The sequence below is a fragment of the Aspergillus niger genome (genome assembly GCF_000002855.4).
Source record: "Aspergillus niger supercontig An14".
Lineage (NCBI taxonomy): Eukaryota > Fungi > Ascomycota > Eurotiomycetes > Eurotiales > Aspergillaceae > Aspergillus > Aspergillus niger.
This window is the reverse complement of record NT_166529.1, coordinates 1,172,381-1,194,682: the sequence shown is the minus strand read 5'-3', so window position 1 is coordinate 1,194,682 and position 22,302 is coordinate 1,172,381. Positions and strand designations below refer to the sequence as shown.

At 52.6% G+C, this 22,302-nt stretch overlaps 12 protein-coding genes across 12 annotated transcripts; 6 read left to right on the top strand and 6 right to left on the bottom strand.

Moving 5' to 3' along the window:
• Positions 1-372: 372 nt before the first annotated feature.
• Positions 373-1,085, bottom strand: An14g05030 (uncharacterized protein; the record flags this gene model as incomplete). The annotated part of the gene is made up of 4 exons (XM_059744270.1): positions 373-484; positions 527-610; positions 727-812; positions 891-1,085. The coding sequence occupies 4 exons, from the start codon at positions 1,083-1,085 to the stop codon at positions 373-375; spliced, it is 477 nt and encodes a 158-aa protein (XP_059602336.1).
• Positions 1,086-1,211: 126 nt separating this feature from the next.
• On the top strand, positions 1,212-3,259 carry An14g05020 (uncharacterized protein; the record flags this gene model as incomplete). Its single annotated transcript, XM_001401088.3, has 6 exons — positions 1,212-1,385; positions 1,468-1,588; positions 1,651-1,764; positions 1,819-2,064; positions 2,119-2,868; positions 2,934-3,259. The coding sequence occupies 6 exons, from the start codon at positions 1,212-1,214 to the stop codon at positions 3,257-3,259; spliced, it is 1,731 nt and encodes a 576-aa protein (XP_001401125.1).
• Positions 3,260-3,934: 675 nt separating this feature from the next.
• On the top strand, positions 3,935-4,690 carry An14g05010 (uncharacterized protein; the record flags this gene model as incomplete). The annotated part of the gene is made up of 3 exons (XM_059744269.1): positions 3,935-4,161; positions 4,201-4,288; positions 4,391-4,690. The coding sequence occupies 3 exons, from the start codon at positions 3,935-3,937 to the stop codon at positions 4,688-4,690; spliced, it is 615 nt and encodes a 204-aa protein (XP_059602335.1).
• An 808-nt stretch (positions 4,691-5,498) lies between these two features.
• An14g05000 (uncharacterized protein) lies at positions 5,499-9,075 on the bottom strand (the record flags this gene model as incomplete). Its single annotated transcript, XM_059744268.1, has 7 exons — positions 5,499-5,878; positions 5,948-6,225; positions 6,342-7,886; positions 7,936-8,266; positions 8,309-8,849; positions 8,925-8,945; positions 9,049-9,075. The coding sequence occupies 7 exons, from the start codon at positions 9,073-9,075 to the stop codon at positions 5,499-5,501; spliced, it is 3,123 nt and encodes a 1,040-aa protein (XP_059602334.1).
• Positions 9,076-9,550: 475 nt separating this feature from the next.
• On the bottom strand, positions 9,551-10,095 carry An14g04990 (uncharacterized protein; the record flags this gene model as incomplete). The annotated part of the gene is made up of 2 exons (XM_001401085.1): positions 9,551-10,008; positions 10,065-10,095. 2 exons carry the CDS (start codon positions 10,093-10,095, stop codon positions 9,551-9,553), a joined length of 489 nt encoding a protein of 162 aa, XP_001401122.1.
• Positions 10,096-10,516: 421 nt separating this feature from the next.
• On the top strand, positions 10,517-12,176 carry An14g04980 (uncharacterized protein; the record flags this gene model as incomplete). The annotated part of the gene is made up of 5 exons (XM_001401084.3): positions 10,517-10,529; positions 10,589-10,633; positions 10,690-11,134; positions 11,189-11,652; positions 11,713-12,176. 5 exons carry the CDS (start codon positions 10,517-10,519, stop codon positions 12,174-12,176), a joined length of 1,431 nt encoding a protein of 476 aa, XP_001401121.1.
• Positions 12,177-12,952: 776 nt separating this feature from the next.
• Positions 12,953-14,134, top strand: An14g04970 (uncharacterized protein; the record flags this gene model as incomplete). The annotated part of the gene is made up of 2 exons (XM_059744267.1): positions 12,953-13,000; positions 13,112-14,134. The coding sequence occupies 2 exons, from the start codon at positions 12,953-12,955 to the stop codon at positions 14,132-14,134; spliced, it is 1,071 nt and encodes a 356-aa protein (XP_059602333.1).
• Positions 14,135-14,642: 508 nt separating this feature from the next.
• Positions 14,643-15,181, bottom strand: An14g04960 (mitochondrial 54S ribosomal protein mL43; the record flags this gene model as incomplete). Its single annotated transcript, XM_001401082.3, has 3 exons — positions 14,643-14,934; positions 15,001-15,083; positions 15,143-15,181. The coding sequence occupies 3 exons, from the start codon at positions 15,179-15,181 to the stop codon at positions 14,643-14,645; spliced, it is 414 nt and encodes a 137-aa protein (XP_001401119.1).
• Positions 15,182-15,505: 324 nt separating this feature from the next.
• On the top strand, positions 15,506-16,893 carry An14g04950 (uncharacterized protein; the record flags this gene model as incomplete). Its single annotated transcript, XM_001401081.3, has 4 exons — positions 15,506-15,767; positions 15,827-15,954; positions 16,012-16,108; positions 16,211-16,893. 4 exons carry the CDS (start codon positions 15,506-15,508, stop codon positions 16,891-16,893), a joined length of 1,170 nt encoding a protein of 389 aa, XP_001401118.1.
• A 1,097-nt stretch (positions 16,894-17,990) lies between these two features.
• Positions 17,991-18,822, bottom strand: An14g04940 (uncharacterized protein; the record flags this gene model as incomplete). Its single annotated transcript, XM_059744266.1, has 3 exons — positions 17,991-18,269; positions 18,306-18,537; positions 18,629-18,822. 3 exons carry the CDS (start codon positions 18,820-18,822, stop codon positions 17,991-17,993), a joined length of 705 nt encoding a protein of 234 aa, XP_059602332.1.
• Positions 18,823-19,216: 394 nt separating this feature from the next.
• Positions 19,217-20,887, top strand: An14g04930 (uncharacterized protein; the record flags this gene model as incomplete). The annotated part of the gene is made up of 4 exons (XM_059744265.1): positions 19,217-19,313; positions 19,377-20,052; positions 20,113-20,554; positions 20,798-20,887. The coding sequence occupies 4 exons, from the start codon at positions 19,217-19,219 to the stop codon at positions 20,885-20,887; spliced, it is 1,305 nt and encodes a 434-aa protein (XP_059602331.1).
• A 139-nt stretch (positions 20,888-21,026) lies between these two features.
• tpiA (triose-phosphate-isomerase tpiA from patent WO8704464-A-Aspergillus niger) lies at positions 21,027-22,174 on the bottom strand (the record flags this gene model as incomplete). The annotated part of the gene is made up of 6 exons (XM_001401078.3): positions 21,027-21,055; positions 21,113-21,327; positions 21,387-21,499; positions 21,615-21,689; positions 21,749-22,028; positions 22,137-22,174. The coding sequence occupies 6 exons, from the start codon at positions 22,172-22,174 to the stop codon at positions 21,027-21,029; spliced, it is 750 nt and encodes a 249-aa protein (XP_001401115.1).
• Between the last annotated feature and the right edge of the window lie 128 nt (positions 22,175-22,302).

Genomic DNA, 22,302 nt, shown 5'->3' with positions numbered 1-22,302 from the left:
GGGGGGGGGAGGGGGAAGAGGAAAAGAAGAGGGAGAGGAAAAGAAGGTGAGGCCGAGCAAGAGCTCTAATGACGGGCATAGACATGAACTAGTGACGAGTGGTTCCATCCAGAGCTGTTGCCAGTGGGGCCGAGGACAGAAACGAGCACCAGAAAAGCAAAGCAATGACGAGCAAAAGATAAACAACCGGGTCCCCGGTCGGATGGGACCTCTTTTTGATAACGGCGGTGACAGATCTATCTAGATACATTGTAGTAGTTTAGACGACCGAGTTAGATCGCAATGAACAATGTAGTTCAAGAATGAGTAATATCATCACCTAAAAGCTAAATGAACAAGAACAACTACTAACTTACTTACTACTTAGTTCAACTAAAGAGGTGGTTGGTGAAATTGGAGCTCCCCTGCCCATTTCTGCGCGTTATCATTTGCCCGACTCCAAAGTGGACGGTGCTGGCGCGGGTTCTCACTTAACCACTGACCACTACTAACTACCAGACACTTACACAATCTCTCTCACTCTCACTCTCCATCTCCCATCCCAGAATCCACTCTGGTGATGAACCTCCATCCCCTGGGTCTCTCATTCTCCGCCATTTCCTCCCCTTCCCTTGTCATCTCTCTCTCTCTCTCTCCCCCCTCCATTGACTCTTCCCATTGTATGTTTCCAAAAGGGAAAGAAACGTGCTAAGGGTCCCTGGAGCAAACGGAAGCTACTAACCCAACCTGACCCAACCTGACCTAACCTGACCTAACCTTGACCAACCAACCTCACTTCGTCTCATCTCCCCTTCCTCCTCTACGACTGTCGACTACGAACCTACAACCACTTCTCGTACTATCTATCCATCCATCCCTCCTACTTCCCTCTTCCCTCTTTAGACTATCACGCGCCGGGCTCTTGTGTTCCCGCAGCTCCCTCTGGCAGAGCCTCTCTTCCCGTCCCCTTCTTCGTCGCCCATTCGGTCCTTCCCTCGATCTCTGCCTGCACTTCCCCCGACCGCCTCCCATTCCCACGTCGGTTCCGCCTCCGTTGCAAGTCTTTGTTGGATGGAATAAGGGAAAGCGACAAGCTTGCTGCCCATTAAGGAACCCGACCTGATCCTCTCCCCTCCCAATCCATTCGGCGTATCTTCCGCCTACTCTTTGCTTTCTCTATTCAACGCTGGCGGGGCCGTCTGTTGGTCCTGCGGGCTCCCCATTCCGAAGGCATGAGCGGAATTACGAATGCCTGTCTGTCCTGCTTCTCGACAGTCGATCGATGGTGCCATATCTCAGCTTGTCTCGGCCCGATCGGGGGCCGCTCAAGGGATGGGATTTATGAGACCACTTTGGCAGACAACGAGCGTGAAGCGGTTTCCGATCTTCTGGGTTACCTTGAAAACGTACGTTCATTGCTGTCGCACCGTCCACGCCTGCTTCTACTCCAGCTGGCTGTCGCTTTTGCTCACAAGTATTCCTTGATAGAGGACCGAGACCGACTTCTTCGCCGGTGAACCCCTTCGGGCCTTGAGCACCCTCGTCTATTCCGACAATGTCGATCTCCAACGGAGCGCCAGTCTGACATTCGCTGAAATCACGGAGAGAGGTACGGGCTGATACGCACAGACCTATCGTTTCGGTGGTGGCTAACATCCGGGGTATCTGTAGATGTGCGCGAGGTCGATCGAGACACGCTGGAACCCATCCTCTTCTTGTTGCAGAGTTCGGATATCGAAGTGCAACGTGCTGCCAGTGCAGCACTAGGCAACTTGGCTGTAAATGGTGGGTTTCGCTTCCATTTGCTATTGCGCCAGCACGATTACTGACCGGTCGCAGCGGACAATAAGGTGTTGATCGTCGCTCTGGGAGGACTGGCTCCTCTAATACGGCAAATGATGTCACCGAATGTGGAAGTGCAATGCAATGCAGTCGGTTGCATTACAAACCTGGCTACCCATGAGGATAACAAGGCTAAGATCGCTCGATCCGGTGCCTTGGGCCCGTTAATCCGTCTAGCGAAGTCGAAGGACATGCGTGTGCAACGAAATGCCACGGGAGCGTTGTTGAATATGACACACTCGGGTAGGTTGCGAGTATCCCAAGACGATGTGGCTTTGCTAACAACGCGATCCGTAGATGATAACCGACAACAACTTGTCAACGCCGGCGCTATCCCCGTTCTTGTTCAATTGCTCTCCTCCCCCGATGTGGATGTACAATACTACTGCACTACCGCCCTCAGCAACATCGCTGTCGACTCGTCGAATCGCAAGCGCCTTGCCCAAACCGAATCCAGGCTGGTTCAGTCGCTGGTGCACCTGATGGATTCGTCAACACCCAAGGTCCAATGCCAAGCGGCGTTGGCACTGCGCAACCTTGCCTCGGACGAGAAATACCAGCTCGAAATTGTTCGAGCTAAGGGTCTTCCACCGCTCTTGCGACTGCTGCAGTCGTCCTACCTTCCTCTTATCCTATCCGCCGTCGCCTGTATCCGCAACATTTCCATCCATCCCTTGAACGAATCGCCGATCATCGATGCGGGCTTCCTCAAGCCCCTGGTAGACCTGCTGGGATCGACCGATAATGAGGAAATTCAGTGTCACGCCATCTCGACCCTCCGGAATCTTGCCGCAAGCTCGGATCGGAACAAGGAGCTGGTCCTGCAGGCCGGCGCTGTCCAGAAGTGCAAGGACCTCGTTCTCCGTGTGCCCCTCAGCGTTCAGTCGGAAATGACTGCTGCAATCGCGGTCCTGGCCCTGAGTGACGAGTTGAAACCGCATCTCCTCAACCTTGGGGTCTTTGATGTCCTGATTCCCTTGACGGAATCAGAAAGTATCGAAGTGCAAGGGAACAGCGCTGCGGCGCTGGGAAATCTCTCCTCTAAAGGTATGACCCTCACCATGTGCAAACGTATTATCGTGCCCTCCACATACTAACAGGTGTGAACTCAGTGGGTGACTACTCCATTTTTGTGCGTGATTGGGCAGATCCGAACGGAGGCATTCACGGCTATCTCAATCGTTTCCTCGCCAGTGGCGATCCGACATTCCAGCATATTGCCATCTGGACTCTGCTTCAGCTTCTGGAATCGGAGGATCAAAGACTCATCGGATATATCGCCAAGTCCGACGATATCGTTCAGATGGTCAAGTCCATCTCCGACAAGAATATTGAATCGGACGAGGAGGACGCTGAGGACGGGGAAGGCGAGGTCATTGCGCTGGCTCGGCGATGCCTCGAATTCCTTGGAAATGGTCACAAGCTTGTAGAAGCCTAAGCGACTTCCCCCCTTGACCTTGAACCTTCACCTCACCCTAACAACTTTTGTATGGCTTTGGACCAACCCCTTTCACTTCCCTATCTATCTTCGACCGACTTCTTTTCCTCTTCTCTATTGTGTGTTCCCACTGCCGTTCTTATCTATAAGTTGAGCCGCCTTGTGTTCCAATGTGTTGATCCATTGATATCTAGCTGTCCAAGGTGTTAAGCGGGCATGTACTTCGGTGTCTCTTTTGATTCGTGCCAGTGAGCATTCGGTGTGCTTGAGATCGTTGTCCGTTTGTTGTCTATAGTCACCTCTCCGAGGGGGAGATGACGCTGTGCCGACTTCTAATTATGTCTGCGCATAATACTGTATTCACCGTTAGAGGATTTCGAGTCTATACTTGCAATACATTGATACCATGATCAGAACTGCTATCGTTGTAGCATACTTTGTCTAGATGACCTGTCTCGTAGTAGGAACAAGAGAATGTATACCAAGGCCTCTTGATTGGCCCGTGCTAGCTGTCCGGAAGGACTGTTGTTCCGGCCGAGACCGGGTCCCGCCGAAAAAGAAAAGCTTTGCCAGCATCTCGTGTCAACAACTCAAGCTCGACTTTCTCCGAGCCTCTTCTTTCAATTCCTTCTCTTATTCTCCTTTAATTTCCAGTCTGTAAGACGCAGCGCTGGAATGGCCACTGCACTACCCACTTTGGCCATCCCAGGCCAGCGCCTAGGCTCAATTGCCTCGTATGCCGCCGGTCCTGGTACACATGTGCAGAACGCAACCATCTATGCCTCGATCGCAGGCCCCGTGGTCGTCGATCAAGCGCAACCCAGCTCCAAAGCAAAGCTCATCTTGAGCGTCTCCCGAACAGGCCCCAAGAAGGCTGCTGCACCGGCACCCAGCACCAAGGCGTCCGCCAACCCCGCCAACACTGGAAAGCCGAAGCTGAGATACAACACCCTCCCTGCCGTCGACTCGGTCGTGTTGGCGCGCGTAACTCGCGTTCAGAAGCGACAAGCCACCGTATCTATTCTAGTCGTGCTCGACGAATCCGCTAGCTCCCAGCCGCTCAACCCCTCACAGACTGCGTCGGACAATGACAACATCGAAGCTATCCTTTCGTCCGCGGCTAATCCGGAGAACCACAGCAACTCGGATGAACTTCGCTTCCAGGCTCTGATCCGCAAGGAGGACGTGCGTGCTGTTGAGAAAGACCGCGTTGTCATGGATGAGATGTTCCGTGTTGGGGATATCGTTCGCGGAACGGTTATCTCCCTTGGTGATCAAAGCTTCTACTATCTTACCACGGCTAGGAATGATCTGGGTGTCGTTATGGCCCGCAGTGAGTCGGGTAATATGATGTTCCCGGTTAGCTGGAAGGAAATGAGAGATCCTGTTACTGGGGTTGCGGAGTTGAGGAAGGTAGCTAGGCCGTTTTGATCGGTCACCTTTCTGGGGGGAGAGGATATTGATGATACCAGCAATTATGGATGACGCGTTGGTCTGACCTAGCTTTGACGGCTGGCTATGGCGCTCATCATTAACACCACAGTCTTATCGGCCACGGCACTCACTTCGAGGGGTGACCGGATTGGGCTGATTGACTGATCCCGCAGGAGTCGGGCCCTTGCAGCAGCACCTGAAGTCGGTGCGCTCGCATATGATCAGGCCAGCTCCTGCTTACAGCTTGCTCTGAAGACAGTCGCGGAAGCGCGCGAACACATACATATGACTGCCGACGCGCAAGCATATTACCACATTCGACATGACTGTACATATCTTAACAGTTGATGTACTCACATCATTGGCTAGTTACAATGACTGCCAACCCGCATCGCGGACACCCTATCCTAACTTTGATCCTTGTGCAGGATACAAATAAAACCAACATTCACACATTTTGCTTTTCCGTTCGTTATCATATCACTTTGTTTATTGTTTCCTCCTTAGTATACATGGCTTTGGCTTTTCCAATGCTAAGCTGTGTTTGTCATGTGAGGTAGATGGATGGTTACCGCGCAAGGTCTTTACTCACTTTGCGACCCCTGTTTAGAGCTTCCTGATTCTATTTCCATGTGGATTGGGAAGTATTACATACAACGGGCACATATACCTTTCTCGTAGCCAATTCAATCATATAAACATGATATTCATCCTAACTTTTCCGTCTTTCACAAAAACCAACAATAACTTAATAGTACTATCTATACCCCCTCTCCCCCACCACCCACATAAATAAAGAAAGAGCCTACTTCTTCAACGTCTTCTGCTTCTCCGCATCAATCAACTTCCTTCCCTGCACAACCAATCCCTTCCTTCGTCTCACATTATCCATATACCTCTTCGCGACATTCTCCCTATCCGCCAACTCACCCAGATCCTCCAATTCCTCCTCCGTCGCCGGCACCCAGAACGGATCCTCATCTAGCGCCTCAAAGCCCGCAAAGATCAGTTGAGGTTGCGCCGCGCCCGAAGTCCGCTTGCGGATTTCTTCCGCGAATCCGAATGATTCTGCCACCGGGAGGAGAGCCAAGATAGTGAAGAAGGGTGTGCCTTCTTTCATTACCTCCGAGAGGATGCGGCCTCGGCGCCGGGTTATCACGCCGTAGACGCGGCCGAGGACTTCGGCTGTTTATTTTGTTAGTATTGATTGGGGTGAGGTTTTGAGGGTTAGGGTAAGAGGGAGGGATGACGCACTCGATGCTTGAATCTCACAACTGTACATGGCCAGCATGATTCGAGGACTCCAGTCCAGGAATCCCTGCGTGATGCTGTCGCGGACGAGACGGATGGCTTCGCCGGTTAAGCGGCCTAGGTCGAGGTCTTCGTCCGTCGTGGTGTTGATGGAGACGGATTCAAGGAATACGGCGATGCCTTGCATGGGCTCTTGGCAGAGAGGTCCTTGGCCGGTTGCGAGTTGGAAGGCGTGCGCAATCTTGTCGCTTAGGTCGCGGACCATGAGGGCTTCGCGGGTGCTGGTGTCGGAGTTGATTTGGGGTTGTTGTTGGTGGGGTTCAAGGAGGCTGTGTATGTGTATATTAGTTGGGGAAGGTTGTGATACGAGGAAAGGAGGGATGGGGGGAAGGCATACAATTTCTCGCAGGTGTTGACCTCTGTTGAATCGACGAGGATGTTGGGTCCAACGCGTCGTGGTCCAAAGGCTGTGATCCGCTCGACTACGTCCTTCCAAAGTCCCTTGTCATCGGTTGCTTCGTCTTCGAATAGCTTGGCGAGCTCTTGCTTAAAGTCCTTCAGGGAGAGGGAGGTTGCTTCGCGGGCCTCGCCAGTGGCGTCGCTGGCTTCCATTTGCTGGGAGCTTTCGACCGTGGTTGTTCCGTTGCTTGGTTGTTCTTCCTCGTTGGATTGGGTCTCTGCTGCTCTGCGCTTCTCGGTTTGCAGACGCTTGATGGTTCCCACGTGCTTGGAGATGAAGTCTGTGACGGCTGCAGGGAGCGGCACCACGCGGAGACGCATGGTCAGTTGCTTGGATGAGGAAGTGGTCTGCACACCACCTCGTCCCAGCTCGGGGTTCTTGGGAGGTGCCATTTCGGAAGCGCTGATGATGGTTTCCCGGTAGGGTACGATGGTCTGACCGGTTGAGATCTCGCACTTAGCGAAACGTTCGCGGAGATCCTTGATACAACGCTCGAGGTGCAGTTCACCGGCAGTTAGGATGACGTGCTCGCCGCTGGGGAGAACCTCGTATTGTGCGCAAGGATCGCTTTGCTCAAGAAGACGCAGACCAGTTACCATCTTGCTCAGGTCTGCTGGGTTCACGGGCTCTAGGGCGACTCGCACGATGGGTGGTGTGTTGAGGGAGACACCAGCCAAGTTGATGCTGCCCTCGAGCTGCGAAGACAGAGTACCTGTCTTGAGAACGTGGCCTGCAAGACCGCCGATGCCGAAGACAACACCTGCCGGTACAGACTGGAGAGGTTCGAGACTGCGGCCCATAAGAAGGTAGAGATCGGTGACGGTAACCTTCTGGGGTACCGGGCTGGCGTGCGGGTTCTCTGGCGAGAACTTGGGCGCCAGGACGTATATAGAGTCTCCCACAGAGAGGGTTCCGGAGTATAAACGGGCGAATCCAACAAGATGTTCAGGATCTTCCTTCTCCTCGCTCTCGGCCGGTTTGTCATCCGATATGGTAGTCCGTTCGAAGGCGGATGTTATGCGAGAGAAGTCATCCGCCTGGTCGCCGTTGGCTTCTGCCTGCATTTTGGCAATCTCCTCTCGCTTCTTGCGAGCAATCTCCCGGGCTTCGTCGGCCGACATAGTGCCACCGGCTCTCTTCTTGCTCGATCCAAGCTCGCTCTCTGGGATGGACATCATTTTACTGACGTAGGCGATGACAGGCTCATCTTTCTGCGTCTTAAAGTTAACCATAGCATCCTTCACTCTGGGATCCACGTATTGGGAGCCAGGAGAGTCTTCAATCATTGCTGGCAACCGAGCTGCTTGAGCAGCTGGCGGGCTGGGAAGATATTCAATGACAGACACCAGCACTGCAGTAGACAAAGGCAGCCACATCGAGAATAGGGTCGTCATGATATTGCGGGGGTCGCGAGACCGCAGGATGTATGCAGGAATGTTAATGTTCAGGGACTTGGTGATCTTTTCCAACAAAGTCGGGTCGCTTTCCAAGATTAGCAGGTGTACTTTAGGTATATACCGGTTCAACATACCCCTTTCCTGTGCCCGTGCCTGTTGTAGCCTCATATGCCGCCCAGATACTGTCCAATACAAGCTGAACAAACATGGGCTTCAAAGCACGACCCTTCAAGTGCTTCGAACCCAGGACTCGCTTCGTTTTGGGATCGAGATAGTAATCTCCCCAGAGCACCTTTTCAAGGACAGTGCGCTTGATTCCGAGCTTTCTTTCATAGATCGCGGCAAACTGACGGATCGTAAAAGCCCAGCCATCGACAGCACTGCAGAAGATGACGTTGTTCTTCTCTGGCGCAAAATAGAGGTCTTCATCGTCTCTTTCCTCATACTCTGCCGTAGGCTCGTCATCTTGCTCCTGCTTCTTGGAGCGAGCAGCAGATTCAATAGCACGCTCCTCCATGCGCTCTCGCCATTGAAGGTCCTCTTCCATGCGTTCACCCTGATAGAAACTACCAATGACAGCGTTGACTTGCTCCAGCAGCTTGCTCATATGGGAGTAAGCTTCGCTGGGACTCATCTTCAGCTCCGTAATCAGTCGATCGATCTTATTGATAACTAGGATGGGCTTCAATTGCTCCACCCATGTTTGACGCAGCACTGTGACTGTCTGACTGCAGACGCCCTCTACGGCATCCACAAGCACCACGGCACCATCGCAAAGACGGGATGCGGTCGACACTTCACTGCTGAAATCGATATGGCCCGGCGAGTCGATCAGATTGATCAGGTACTCTTTCGCCACGGGCGCAGCGTCGGGAGCAGGGCGACGCATCATGGAGAAGAAGAGCGAAATGGCAGAAGATTCCATCGTAATTCCTCGGAGCTGCTCGTCTGGACGGGAGTCCAGGTAGCGGATCTTGCCCGCCAGCTTTGGTGAGATAATGCCATTGGTGGCGATCAGACTATCGGTCAAAGACGTTTTACCGTGATCCTAAATGAATGTGAGTAAGGAAAATTTCACAGAGGCATATAGTCTGATAGACTTAGACAAGCATAAGGTACATACGACGTGGGCGAGAATGCAGATCTGGGATGGCTGTTAGTGATGGCGGACAGAGCAAAGATGATGGAAGTGGGATGGAGGGGTAACTTGCATTCCGGATGTCATCGGGCCTCCGTTGCAGACGGACGAGATCATCCACGTTAACTACAGGCATTTTGGGATATTGCTGGTGCTGCCAAACAGCTCCCAGAGTCCAAGATAAATGCCAGGCCGGAAAGTTGCTCTTTCGTTGGGTTTCCGTGCCGCGAACTGCGGAATCTGGAAGAAAAAACTCGTCGCGGGAAATGTCAAGCTTGAAGAACTTGCCTATTCCTCGGATCCGGAGAGTGAAGCTCACGCCAGATCAAGACAATAGGAGATGTGGTAAATGTGAAGATTCTTTTACATGGTCTCCAAAGGTTCATGTCCTTGATTATTAATTGCTGCCATTTAACTAACTATGACTACAACGGACCCGAGTGCTATACTCTCTCTGTTGAATCATCGTCATCATTCTCTGGTATCATCCTAACTAAGTATGTATCTACCAAAATTGAGAGAAAGAAGAGGCTGAAGAAGCGATCCAAGAACTATTCTCTGGCCATGATAGGGTATCATTATTGTAGTATAAAGTGACTCAAATACTGTCATTATGAGTCATCATCGTCAAAGGATAGCTTGATCTTCTTCTTCTGTTTTGGTTTCCGAGTGCCTGATTCTTTCTTCTCTACCTTCTCTGTCTCTTCACTGGGATTGTCCTCTCCCACTACTTTGGCCTGTTTCCTTTTCCGTGGCCCTCCTATTTCGGCCACGTTCTGTTTGGAGACAGGTGCCTCGGCCTGGGTATTCGCTTTACCTTCTTCACCCGTCGCAGGCTCTTTTGTGTCCTTATGGGAATCCTCGGTATCCTTGTTATCTTCGCCACGAACTAAAGCTTCGTATTCCTCTTTGGAGATGATCTCGTTGCTCTCTTCATCAACGTAGGTAGGGGCATCGTCGTCATTGTCATCCCTCGGTTTCCGTGGCCGCGCAATGGGTCTTTCGAGGCGTCCAGAGGTATCGCCGTATTGATTCTTCAGTCTCTGTAAGAAAGCAGGCTGCTTCGCCTCTGAAAGATGGTTAGTTACTTCGATGTCAACGGGGAGTGAAGATGAAGCAACGTACCATATGCGAGATCCTTTGATTTGAATGACATGGCTTGGCCAGCCGCAGACTCACTGTCAGCCTATCTCTATTTTATAACAGTCAAGAAAATAGTAGGACTGATGTTACAGCAGCTCAATAGCGAGCGAATGTGGGCAGTATGACGTGACGCTCCCTAGTAAGTAAAACACCATGCACAATGTACTCGTATATAGATATTCCTCATCGACTGTAGCACGGTGACGCAATATGAGTGCCTCGCTCGGAAGCTACAGGCACATATATAGAATAAATATGAGCATAGGATAGAAGCGACTTGGTATACTTTGTAGCAAGAAGTTGGCTGGCCCGCCAAGGAATCAGTGGGCTGCGGTGCGCTAATCCGCATCGGGCGAGGTCGAAAAGTCCAGAGGAGCCGCAAGCTTCGCGTCGAACCAACTTCGTCCTCCATCAACCAACATACATCAGATACCATGCTCTGCGCAAGTAAGTCGTGCAATCAATCGCTCTTGCCAGTCCGATTACTGATAACTGACGTGCAACAGTTTCGGGAGAAGCACCGCAAGTGCCCGTCGTCTCGCCCAAGAGCGGTATGTCTCAACCTCGAAAGCCTCAATGCGACGTAATGCGGCTAATGCTCGACTAGGCAGCGTCTTTGAGAAGCGACTGATCGAAGCCTACATCGCGGAGAATGGAAAGGACCCCGTGAATGGAGAAGAGCTCTCCACAGACGACCTCATTGATGTCAAATCCCAGCGCGTCGTCCGCCCCAGACCTCCCACCCTCACATCCATTCCTTCGTTGCTCAGTGTTTTCCAAGAAGAATGGGATGCCCTGGCTCTCGAGACCTACACATTGCGACAGACCTTGGCGCAGACCCGCCAGGAATTGAGCTCCGCGCTCTACCAGCACGATGCCGCCGTTCGCGTGATTGCTCGTTTGACAAAGGAGAGAGACGAGGCCCGTGATGCCCTATCCAAGGTCACCGTCGGTGCCAGGAGTGCTGCTGCCTCCGGTGGTGAAGCTATGCAGGTTGATTCGACCGGTCTGCCCGAGGCCGTTCTGGCACGTGTTGAGAGCACACAGGCATCGTAAGTTGCTATGTATAGGATTCCACTGTGTTTGGCATATCTAACAACATACAGGCTGTCTAAGACACGTCGTAAGCGCCCGGTTCCGGAAGGCTGGGCTACGGGTGATGCCATCTCCACATTCAAGCCTACGGAGAGCTCCAACCCTCTTTACCCCGGCAGCAAGGCATTCGCCGTCAACTCGTCGGGAGAGCTGGCACTCATCGGCGGTGCGGACGGTGCCGTTGGCATCTATTCCATTCCCCAGAAGCAGGTTGTTCAGAATCTGCAGGCAAACGGACCAGTTACCGATGCCGCTTGGGCAGGCGAGAAGGCTATTGTGGCATCGTCTACGGGCTCCGTGAAGGTCTTCGAGCACGGCAACGAGGTCGCCAACTTCAACTCCCATGCTGGAGCCGCAACGGCGCTTGCCGTGCATGCTACCGGTGACATTGTTGCCTCGGTTGGCGCTGATAAGAGCTATGTTCTGTATGACCTTACGACGAACTCGGTAATCACTCAGATTTTCAGTGACGCATGTGAGTAGCCCGATGATGGATTATATATCCGGATATGACTGACTTTTCCTTCCTCTATAGCTCTTCTCTCGGTCAAGATTCACCCTGATGGTCATTTGGTTGCTGCTGGTGGCGTGGACGGGCAAATCAAGATCTTCGATATTAAGACTGGCGCGTCCGCTGCCACATTCACCATGTCTGGGCCTGTGAAGTCTCTTTTCTTCTCCGAGAACGGTGTTTTCCTGGCCGCGGTTACCGAGAACTCGACCACTGTGTCCATTTGGGATCTCCGTAGCGCACAGGAGAGCAAGGTTCTGGAGACGGGCAGTCAGGTTGACTCGATTAACTGGGATTACACTGGACAGTTCCTTCTGACCGCAGGACCTAGTGGCTTGACCGTGCATCAATACACCAAGGCATCCAAGTCGTGGTCCGAGCCCTTGCGGAGTGCGGTGCCCGCGGTTGCGGCGGCTTGGGGCTCTGCCGCCCAGGCTATCGTGGCGTTGAATAGCGAGGGAGGCGTGACGGAGCTGACGGCACAGTAATAATGATACCTACTTATGGATACGGAGTGGAAATTCCATTTGTTGTTCTGTATTTCTAGCTGCCGGTGCTACTGTTTGGTTTTTGTTGTTGTTCTTTTTTGTCATCGGCGTCTTGTTTTTTCTCTCTCAGACCAAACCCAAAGAATAAAGGAAGGAGAAGCCACCTGGCAACAATAACGAACCCGGATTATAATGGGATTATCATGAGCATAGAACAACCAGGATCTGAGTTGTCACCAGACCTACAAGTGCTGTGACAATTGGTAATTATTGGTGACAAGTCATTCACGCACTGATCGGGGTGCCGGACGAGTCGGCGGGAACCTCATACTAAAAATATGAGACTAGAATATATTTGTCTCCCCTCCGCAACTGAACCACTCCGTCTGGCTCTGAATTTCCACGGATTAGCCTGGAACTACTACGACGAGTGCCAGAACTCTCACTAGTACCAATAGTACTACTGACCAGAGGGCCCATCCATTCACTGAAGGGTGGCATGCTGGACAAACTCACGGAGTTCAGTGAGGCAAAAGCAAGTGAACCGGAGACATGCCACTCCTGACCGCAGGGCACTCGGACCCAGACCACTTCGTTAACACGACTAAGCATGGCGTTCCACCAACCGCAAGTGAGGCCTAACACCGGCTGTTAATCACTCACTACTACCTCGCCTTCTTCTTGCCATCAAAACGCCCTCTCCTCGTCCCCCTTCCCTCGGCCACCTTCTCTTCCCCTCCAACACCGTCGTCTTCCCTTGCGGATTGGTTCCGGCCATGAGTGACGATTCGGGTGTCTTGTTTGTGGGCTCTCGCCCCCGAAAGGTTCGTATCAGATCTCCCCGTCCTCCCTCGAATCTCCTCATGGAGGCGGGGTATCTCCCGTTCTAGCTCAAGGGATTGAAGGTTCGACTAACCCCGGCCTCCAACTTTTAGAGAACTCATCGCGAAATATCCGAAGTCTCCGAAGTTTCTTCAGGACGTCCATCCGGAGAACCATCCTCATCATCCCTTTCCGCAACACCGGGGCCTTCGTTGCCACCGCTTCGGCGGTACCCCGGGGACGGCCTCGACCTCCGCCGACCGGCCACATCCCAGCCGTCTGAAGATGTGATAGACCTGACCGATGAGCCCGATACACCATATCAAAATTCCTCTTTGCAAGAGTCCCGTACAACGACTGAAGCATCTCGGCCGCGGCCTCCCCGATTTCCCCGGGACATCCTTACCGAAGTGGTTGATTTAGAGGAAGAGGTCGACGATAATGACCAGCAACAACCCCCAAGCAGCCCCGAAGTCGAGTTCATCGGAGCCACCGTGAGGCGGCCACAGTTGCCGCCGCCGCCACAACCACCACCTCCGCCTCCGCCGCGCAACAATGAAGGTTTCTATATGCCCAGCTTGTGGCAGCAGATGCTACAGTTCCGATCCCCGAGACCACCTGGACGGTTTGGAGACCATGGCCGGCCAGACTTATCGTTTCGTGGATTTCGGAGACATCCTCCTATGAGTGATGTGGAGTCATTATGGATCGGAGATGGCCCGGCGGGCGCCATAGATCTAACGATCAACCTGGATGTGGATGGCCCGTTAGGACTAGACTATCAACTCACGGGCCTGACACGACAAAGGACGCCTGCAAACGCCTATAAACCTCCAAGTCCGCCACCGGAGGGGTTTACCCGAAACGTCGCAGAGGACGATGTGGTTGTTTGCCCGAATTGTGATATGGAGCTGGGCACCGGTGACGAAACCAAACAGCAGATATGGGTGGTCAAGCAATGCGGACATGTACGTGATACCCCCGAGTTACGACTTGCTCAACCATCTTCTAACCTTGACCGTAGGTGTATTGTGGCGACTGTGCCTCCAACCGATCGCTGTCGAAGGCGAAAAAGAACGCTTCGAAAGCCAAGCCTTTCTCTAAATGCCAGGTATTCGGTTGCGGAAAGCCCGTGAGCTCGCCCAAGTCAATGTTTCAAATATATCTATAATGATGCTGCATATCATCTCTGGCGTTTGCATTGTTATAGCATGTGATGATGGTGGCGCAAGGGCGGGGCTTCCTTTCTGAACTTTTTACCTTGGGATTTTACGACGAGCAACTTTTTTGATACCCTCATTGCATTTGTTTCGGTTGGGTGGGATTATGTTTGTGTTTACCTCGATGGCATAGAGAGCGTTTTGGTTATAGGGCGGTGGTCCGGTCAGGGCCAACCATGTGAATAATGACACCTTGCTTTGCTGATATTTACTTTCCTGCATACGGGGAGGGGGCGTCCCATTTCATGGGATATCAAATGAAGACATTCTGTACATATGATACATATCGTTCAAACAAAGACAGAGTCGGGTTCGCAAAAGGCAGGTACACAAAACAGATAAAGTAACCCATAATACATCGAATAGGAAAATGATATTTGACCCAGAAATGAACACCACCGTATGATCGCACAATCTCCCATCTTTACACCGACTTGTATCCACCGTGGTACGGGGACCAGATGCCTCTGACACTCTCGTTGATACTCGTGACGGGCTTCTTGGTGCGCTTCAACTTCTCTCCGCTGGCCTGCTTCAGCAGATCGGCCTTCTTGCCTATTTGCTCAGGCTCGAGATTCCGCACGCAAACCGCCTTCTCCCGTCCGTTGATGTAGTGTCCCTTGATTACAGGGTGCTTGTGTGGCCGCGGCGATACCCGGATTTCGATCTGAGGGTTTGCTTTCGCGAAGGCAGGGAGGTGGTGCTTGAGGTACGCACTATCACAAGACAAGTATTAGCATCCCCGACTCAATGATAATCATTCAGGACAGTCGATAACATACACCATCCCCCGGGAGCTACCAGCCCAGTCACAGTAGTGGAAATCCAACCGCTTGCATTGTAGGATAAAGGCACCGACACCGTTCTGGATGATCAAGTTAGTCTGGGGAGCACAGGCGGATGAGATGCCAAAAAAACACATACTCTAGCGGCCGTCACCGTCCGGATTCCTTGTAGAGGCATTGCGGCTATCTTGGATTGTATGTTCACAGCGGAGGCGTCAACAGCTTTCAACAATCTCGAGGGACACCTTCGGGGACTTTTCAGGGCCGCCTCCAATACGGCGCTGTCATTGGGTGCTGCGGCAAGCTCGGCTACCGCGACTAGCGGTTCCAGATGCAGACAAGCACCTGACGGGAGGAACGCGAAACTCCCTCAACGCTGCTAGGACCAAGTGACAAAAGACCGCCATATCTCCTCTCGCCATCTCGTCCTTTCATCCTCGATGCCTCTGAAGGCTTTGAATTAATTTTCACGTTTATTCAGAGCACTGGCTGAGGGCACAACATGACGGACAAGCTCCCCCCTCCGCTTCTGGCGCTCTTCCAACCTCGCCCGCCTCTGCGTTATGTCACCCCCATCAACCGTGCCCCAGAAGACTGCAAGAAGAGTAGCATCGGTGGTATTGCGCAGTTCCTTCCTGAGGTGAAGAAGTATGAGGAAGAGATCCCATATACGCCTACGGAAAGCTGGATCCAGCGCAAACTGCGCCAGAAAGTGGAGAAGAAAGAGAACATTAACAAGCAATTGACGGAAGGCCTCGAGACCTGTATGATCATCGCATCTATTCTGGGCTATATCAGTGTCAATACTGATGATTTGCTGCAGATGAACCATCCAACGACCAACAAGCACGAGGCGACCCGTTCAAGACGCTGTTTGTCGCTAGACTGAGCTACGATGTCAAGGAATCGGACCTGGAACGGGAATTTGGTCGTTTCGGCCCTATTGAACGGGTACAGTCACAGGCCGAGCGGGCTTGATGGGTTACACGCATCACTGACGTCTCCCAGATTCGCATCGTGAAAGACACCGTAACGCCAAAGGGCTCGAAGAAACCACACAGGGGATATGCTTTTATTGTCTATGAGCGCGAAAAGGATATGAAAGGTATTGCTACAGATCTAGTCGCCTGTCACTCTGGATTCACACTGGTATCGAATCCCCGTACTTCATTGATGCTAACCTAGTTTTCTTTTGTCACGAATTCAGCTGCCTACAAGGAAACGGATGGTATCCGCATCAAGGACCGCCGTGTCTTGGTAGACGTCGAGCGCGGTCGTACAGTCAAGGGATGGAAGCCTCGTCGCTTTGGTGGTGGTCTTGGAGGTCGTGGTTACACCAAGGCTTTGCCGTCTCGACCTATCGGCCCTGGCTCTTTCAACGCCCCCTCTGGTCCCGGCGGCTATGGTGGTGGATTCCGGGGTGGGTTCGGTGGCCGAGGTGGTTTCAAGGGAGGATTCCGCGGTGACCGTGGATTTGGTGGGCCCCGCGGGGGTGTTGGATACCAAGGTGGTCGCAACGGATTCGGTGGAGGCGGACAGGCTCCCCCCAACGCCCCTTCAGGTCCGGGAGGCGGACGCAGCGGTGGGTTTGGTGGTCCCCCTGGCGGCGGCAGATTTGAGCGTGAACCCCGGGGCGCCACTGGCAGCAACAGAGAACCCATCAGGCCCCGGGACGGGTTTGGCGACCGCGATCGTCGAGACCGTGATCGGGACCGCGACGGTGACCGTCACCGGGACCGTGATCGGGATAGTTATCGCTACCGTGACCGCGACCGTGAACGCGACCGCGATCGTGGTGACAGGTACGGAGGCCGGGGCGACGACTACGGGCGGAAGCGATACCATGAAGATGATTCGTATGATGACCCCCGTGCGAAGAGAAGATACTGAACCACTGTCCGCGAAGGATATCCCCATTCCAGTGTTTAATGACGGTTTGCTGGTGGGTATCATTAACTTGGTCTTTCTCTTGTTATACCCCGTTGCAACAATGGGTAAGGCAAGGTCAAATAAGGCTCAAGCTCCGTGCTACATCGGACTTCAACCATCGTATAACTCACAACAGTTGAAGTGCTCCGTACGAATCTTTCCTTCGTAATCCTGGTTACGTTACGAGATATCCATCTTCCATTGGAGCAGGCGCAATTTCCCCTCGAAGGTCGATTTCCGCCGTTGCAGCAGACAGATACGCGCTGTTACGGACACCTGTCATGCTCTCTCTTTTTCTTTCTTGTCTTTGTTACTACTCGTGTCCTTTTTTCTCGTGTCGTTTTTTTCTTTGGCCCTTGTGCGGCCGCTACTTCTCTTCAGGGGTAAGTATGTACGTTAGATAGTCAACTTGTCTTCACAGGCGGAGCTATTATGGTTTGGGATCTGGGTTTCGTTCAGGTAAGAAGATCAGGTAGGGTGTTTTTGTGAAAAAGAAAACTATCAGTCATGACCGATTGATTGCCAGGGATCTTCACGGGTGGCAGGCAGTAAATGAAGGTAATGATATATCCAGGGTTTGTCCTCGGTCCCATGCCCTTATCATATCATATCACATTGTCATGTAAATATTTCATCACGGCATTGCCATCATCGGGAGGTGGCTGTAGTAGTGGTAGTGGTAGTGGTTCTAGGAAGAGATGGATTCTATTGTAACTGTTCGGATTGGTTTATTCATATCGGTATGTCCGTCATACGCTCATCAACTGAAGGAGAATATATACCGAATCAGACAAGACACGAGTCGAAACTGAAACGAGAATGAAAGAAAACGCCTTAACCCAACTCCAAAGATGCCCAGGGGATCTCATCATCAAAGGGGAGGGTGGGAATCCATGGGGATCAGGCCTGGCCTTTTCCAAGTCCAAATATAGATAGATAGGTTTCCTTTTTTGGAAAGAAAACCTACCGCGACCCAACACCGACAGGAACACCACCACCAGCACCCCAACTCTAAAAAACCGAATCGAAACTTTTTCAAAGCATCAACAACCTCGAACTTACTCAACCTCCATACCAGCCTCATCCTTCTCCAGAATCTCCACCTCCCCAGACTCCCTCGTCCAATGAGCCTTCAACGCAACATGGAACTCAGCCATAACAACCCCAAACATCTTCAACAACGTCGTCTGCCTCGAATCCAGCACCTCTCCCTCCCTGCAAACGGGGAATCCCTCCTGACCCTCCGTCAACTCCAGCATGACCTTGCCCTTAACCAACCGAGTCGGGACACCGAGTTTACGCAACTCCGGCTCAATGGTATGGCTGAGCGGCTCGTCCTCGGAGACGGGGATCTCTCCGGCCCGCGAATACACCTGGCCGTTGGGGATCGAGAACGCCCGGGTACTAACTGTCCCGGAGCGGGCGAAGTCAAGCGGCCGGAAGGACTCGAAGTAGTCGGTCACGGATTGAGGGTCGCGGGAGGTGAAGAGGAGACCGACGGCGCCGGTGAGGTAGGGGTTGAGTTTGTGGAGGTTGGGCGCGGCTTCGTTTTCGGGGTTGTGGCCCAGAGCGACGGCCATGACCTTGGTTTTGCCGAAGAAGAGACTGCTCAGGTGGTTAGTTTGCATGCATGGTTGTTGGAGTGGAGGGGCATCTTGGGGATAGGCGGGGGTTGCTGGGGAGAGAGAAGACTAACCGGCTATCGGCGAACTCGGTACGGACATCCTTCAGATAGGTGTTGCGCATGTTGTCCACGCCGAAGACGAACAGGTGGTCGTACTTCTCAATGCATTCCCGGATGTTAGCGTACAGGCGACGGGTCTGTTCCTTGTGGGACTTTTTGGTGGTCTTGGACTCGTGCACGACGCGGGCACGCTTGGAACGAGGCATGGTGACTGATTAGGGTCTGTGAAACAGAAAAATAGACACTAGAGAATTGGAGTATGAAACGTAGAAAGGAGAGATGAGTAGTTGAAGATGGTGATAATTGCAAGAGCCGGCGCGGGAAATTGTGGACTCCAGATCCAATGATTTTTTTTCTTTGCGGCTGTCGATAACGCCCGGATTATTGTTGTCGCGCGGCTTATCCGTGCCCCCATCTGCCCTAGTCTGCTTCGGGAAATGAGCTGATCGGCTTCATCTTCAATCGGCTTCATCTTCTCGATCGATCTTCTGGATTATTCTTCTGCATGCCGAGCCCGTAGGTACTGGGCTGTTTTGTGCTGGATGGGTCTCACTATTGAGGCTGCTTGATCTACCCCGTTGCTTCCGCACCACCCTGACAATGCTCGATTTCATGGATTACATCCAACTCGCCTTCGCCGAGGCGACGAATTGGAACCGCGACAATTCATACTCGTCGCTGACAGCCACTGCGCAGTGTATGTAGCCCGTACCTTCTTTACTCTCAACCTCCATCCAAACTCTACTAATCACAAGCACAGCCCTCCTCGACTTCTCCACTCCCGAACGTCTGCGCGTCCATCTCTCCTCCCTATCCACTCCGCACTTCGCAACAAGTTACACCCTCGGCACCGTCGGCCTCATCGATGGCTCAGTCTCCTACCTCTTTAGCACTGTCCCTCTCGATAAATTCCCCAGCCGAAGTGCCCTGATCCCCCTCCGCAAGCTCTCCCCGGGCTACCGTCAAGTGCAAGCACCCATCGCACCCATCGCAGAAACAATCCTCATCAACGATGACCTCAACGATGCCTCCGCATACACCACCATCGGCAAGAAGGCGACCCTCTTCCACGCAACCCTACATCTCCCACCCCCGACAACCCTAAACGCCCTCTTCCTACGCCGTATCTCCCCAACCATGCAACTCTCCCTAGCAGTCTGCTCAACCCGAGGCCCGCCGCTCTCCAAATCCGCCCCGCAAGCCTCTCTCCTCGCCCAACTCTCCCACAACACGGGCAAATACAACAACGAGTACCTCTTCAGCACGGATAATGCCCTCTTCGGCTGGCGTGGACTGTGGAACTTCGGCCCGGATCCCCGCGACCCTGTTGCTTCGGGCTCTTCTCCCAGGTTATCGTTGCTCTCTGCTGGCGCGGAGGCTTACTATTCTCCTGTTTCGTCGCTGATTGGCATGTCAACGGGACTGAGATTTAGCACGTTGCCTGCTGCTACAGATGTTCCTTTATCAAACTCATCACCAACGGCTAGTACCAGCAGTGCTAATGCCAACACCCCCATCTCTACCTTCCCCTACACCCTCACTCTTACTTTGACACCGTTAACGGGGTCCCTCTCAACTACGTACTCCCTCCGCGCATCCCCGAACCTAGCATTTAGCTCCCGCTTCGGGTTTAACGTCTATAGCTGGGAAAGTGAGATGGTAGCGGGGTGCGAACTCTGGCGGAAGAGTAAGTCCCGCTATCGTGATGATGGTGATGGTGTGGAATGGGCGCGACGGAAGATACGCGAGAGCTTGTTTCCTCATCCGCATCCTCATCTATCTACCTCCACGCCTAATGATATTAAAGATCTAGCGGGCCATGCATTAGAGAAGAGTGGGAAAGGAGAAGAGGAGGAGAACGAATCCGTGTTGAAAATTAGGGTGGATCAGTCGTGGAATGTGCGGTTGTTGTGGGAAGGTCGGGTCAAGGAGTTGTTGGTGAGTGCTGGGGTGGGGTTGGGGCCGAGTTCGTTTTCCTCGTCGTATGTTTCTGATGGGGGTGGAGAGTCCGGGGGGCTGAGGAAGTCGTACTGGAGGGGAGTGGGGATCTCGGTGTCGTATTCGTCGTGATCCTTGTGTATATTATTGACCTATATGATTGGCTCTATGAGAGGAGAGAGAGAGAGCGGGGGAATATGTAGATACTATGATACGTGCTATGATAATACTGCAACTTACTAGGTACTAATTGATAGAGTGGTCGAGGTTTATAGTAACGAAAGGTGTTTGAGAGAATTAAGGTTAATGGTGGTATTCAATTTGGATTTATAGGTATAAATTCGTTTTTTTATGTCCTTTATAAATTTTGATACTCTGCAGTTGGTCATGGAGTCTGCAGAGTCCCCAGGCTTACTTCCCCGCCTATTGGGATTCGGATATCATATCACATGTCCATCAATCGTTCAATTGTTTACAGACGAGCGTTGATGATGTCAACGACTGGAGTTAAAAGAAATTAGTACATCGCGCATTAGCCAAATGAAAGGGTACACATACAGGCAGGCTTCAAGCTGGCACCGCCAACCAGGAAACCGTCGACATCAGCCTCCTTGGCCAGGTCACGGCAGTTCTTCTCGCTGACGGAACCACCGTAGATGATGCGGGTGTTGTCGGCAGCCTCGGCAGAGATGGCATCGACGAGCCACTTGCGGATAGCAGCGTGGACCTCCTGGGCCTGGGCGGTCGTGGCGACCTTGCCGGTACCGATAGCCCTGAATGGGGTTAGCGCACGTGCGACGAGCAAGGCCAGACGAAATGATCGTGAACTTACCAGACGGGCTCGTAGGCGATAACAACCTTAGCCCACTGCTCCTTGGTGAGCTCCTTGGCAACAGCGTTGAGCTGCTTGGTGACAACGTCGATGGTCTTGTTGGCCTCACGCTCCTGGGGGGTTGCATTAGTCTCGGTTCATCTCACCGGGTCACCGCGAGCTCGAAGAGGGGTAGTCGCAGAAGTTAAAGAGACAAAAAGCAAAAAAAAAGCCTACAGGCCCACATACCTCAAGAGTCTCACCAATGCAGAAGATAACGCTGAGGCCACCGTCAATGGCGGCCTTGACCTTGCGGGCAATGAACTAGATGGGGCATTAGATTAGCCCAACCCAAACCATAATATTTGGCGGGGTAGACCTACCTCGTCGCTCTCCTTCAGGATGACACGGCGCTCGCTGTGACCAATGATGGTCCAGTCGATCTTGACATCACGGAGCTGCTCAACACTGATCTCACCGGTGAAAGCACCATTGGGCTTGTCGAAGACGTTCTGGGCGGCGACGCCGATCTTCTCGCCGGCGGCCTGGCGGGCGGGGAGCAGGTAGAGGGTGGGGGGAGAGACAACCACCTCGGCGGACTCGTCCAACTTGGCGGCATTGAGGTTCTTGATGATGGAGGTAATGCTGTCCGCAGTACCGTTCCTGTGTGAGAGCAACGCAGAAATCAGTCGTTAGCCAGCGGGCTCGTTGAGGGTGAAGCAGTCTTTGGTGGAAGAGCTGGCGGGGCAGCGGATGGAGGGGTTCCCATACATCTTGAAGTTACCACCCACGAAGAATTGACGAGGCATTTTGAAGATGTGTTGGTGTGATTGGAAAAGACGGGGAGAGTGTCTGAAGAAGGGAATTGTGGAAGAAAGTAAGTAAAAGATTTTAGGTATAGAGGAAGAAGAAGAAAAAGGAGAGAAGAGAGAGAGAG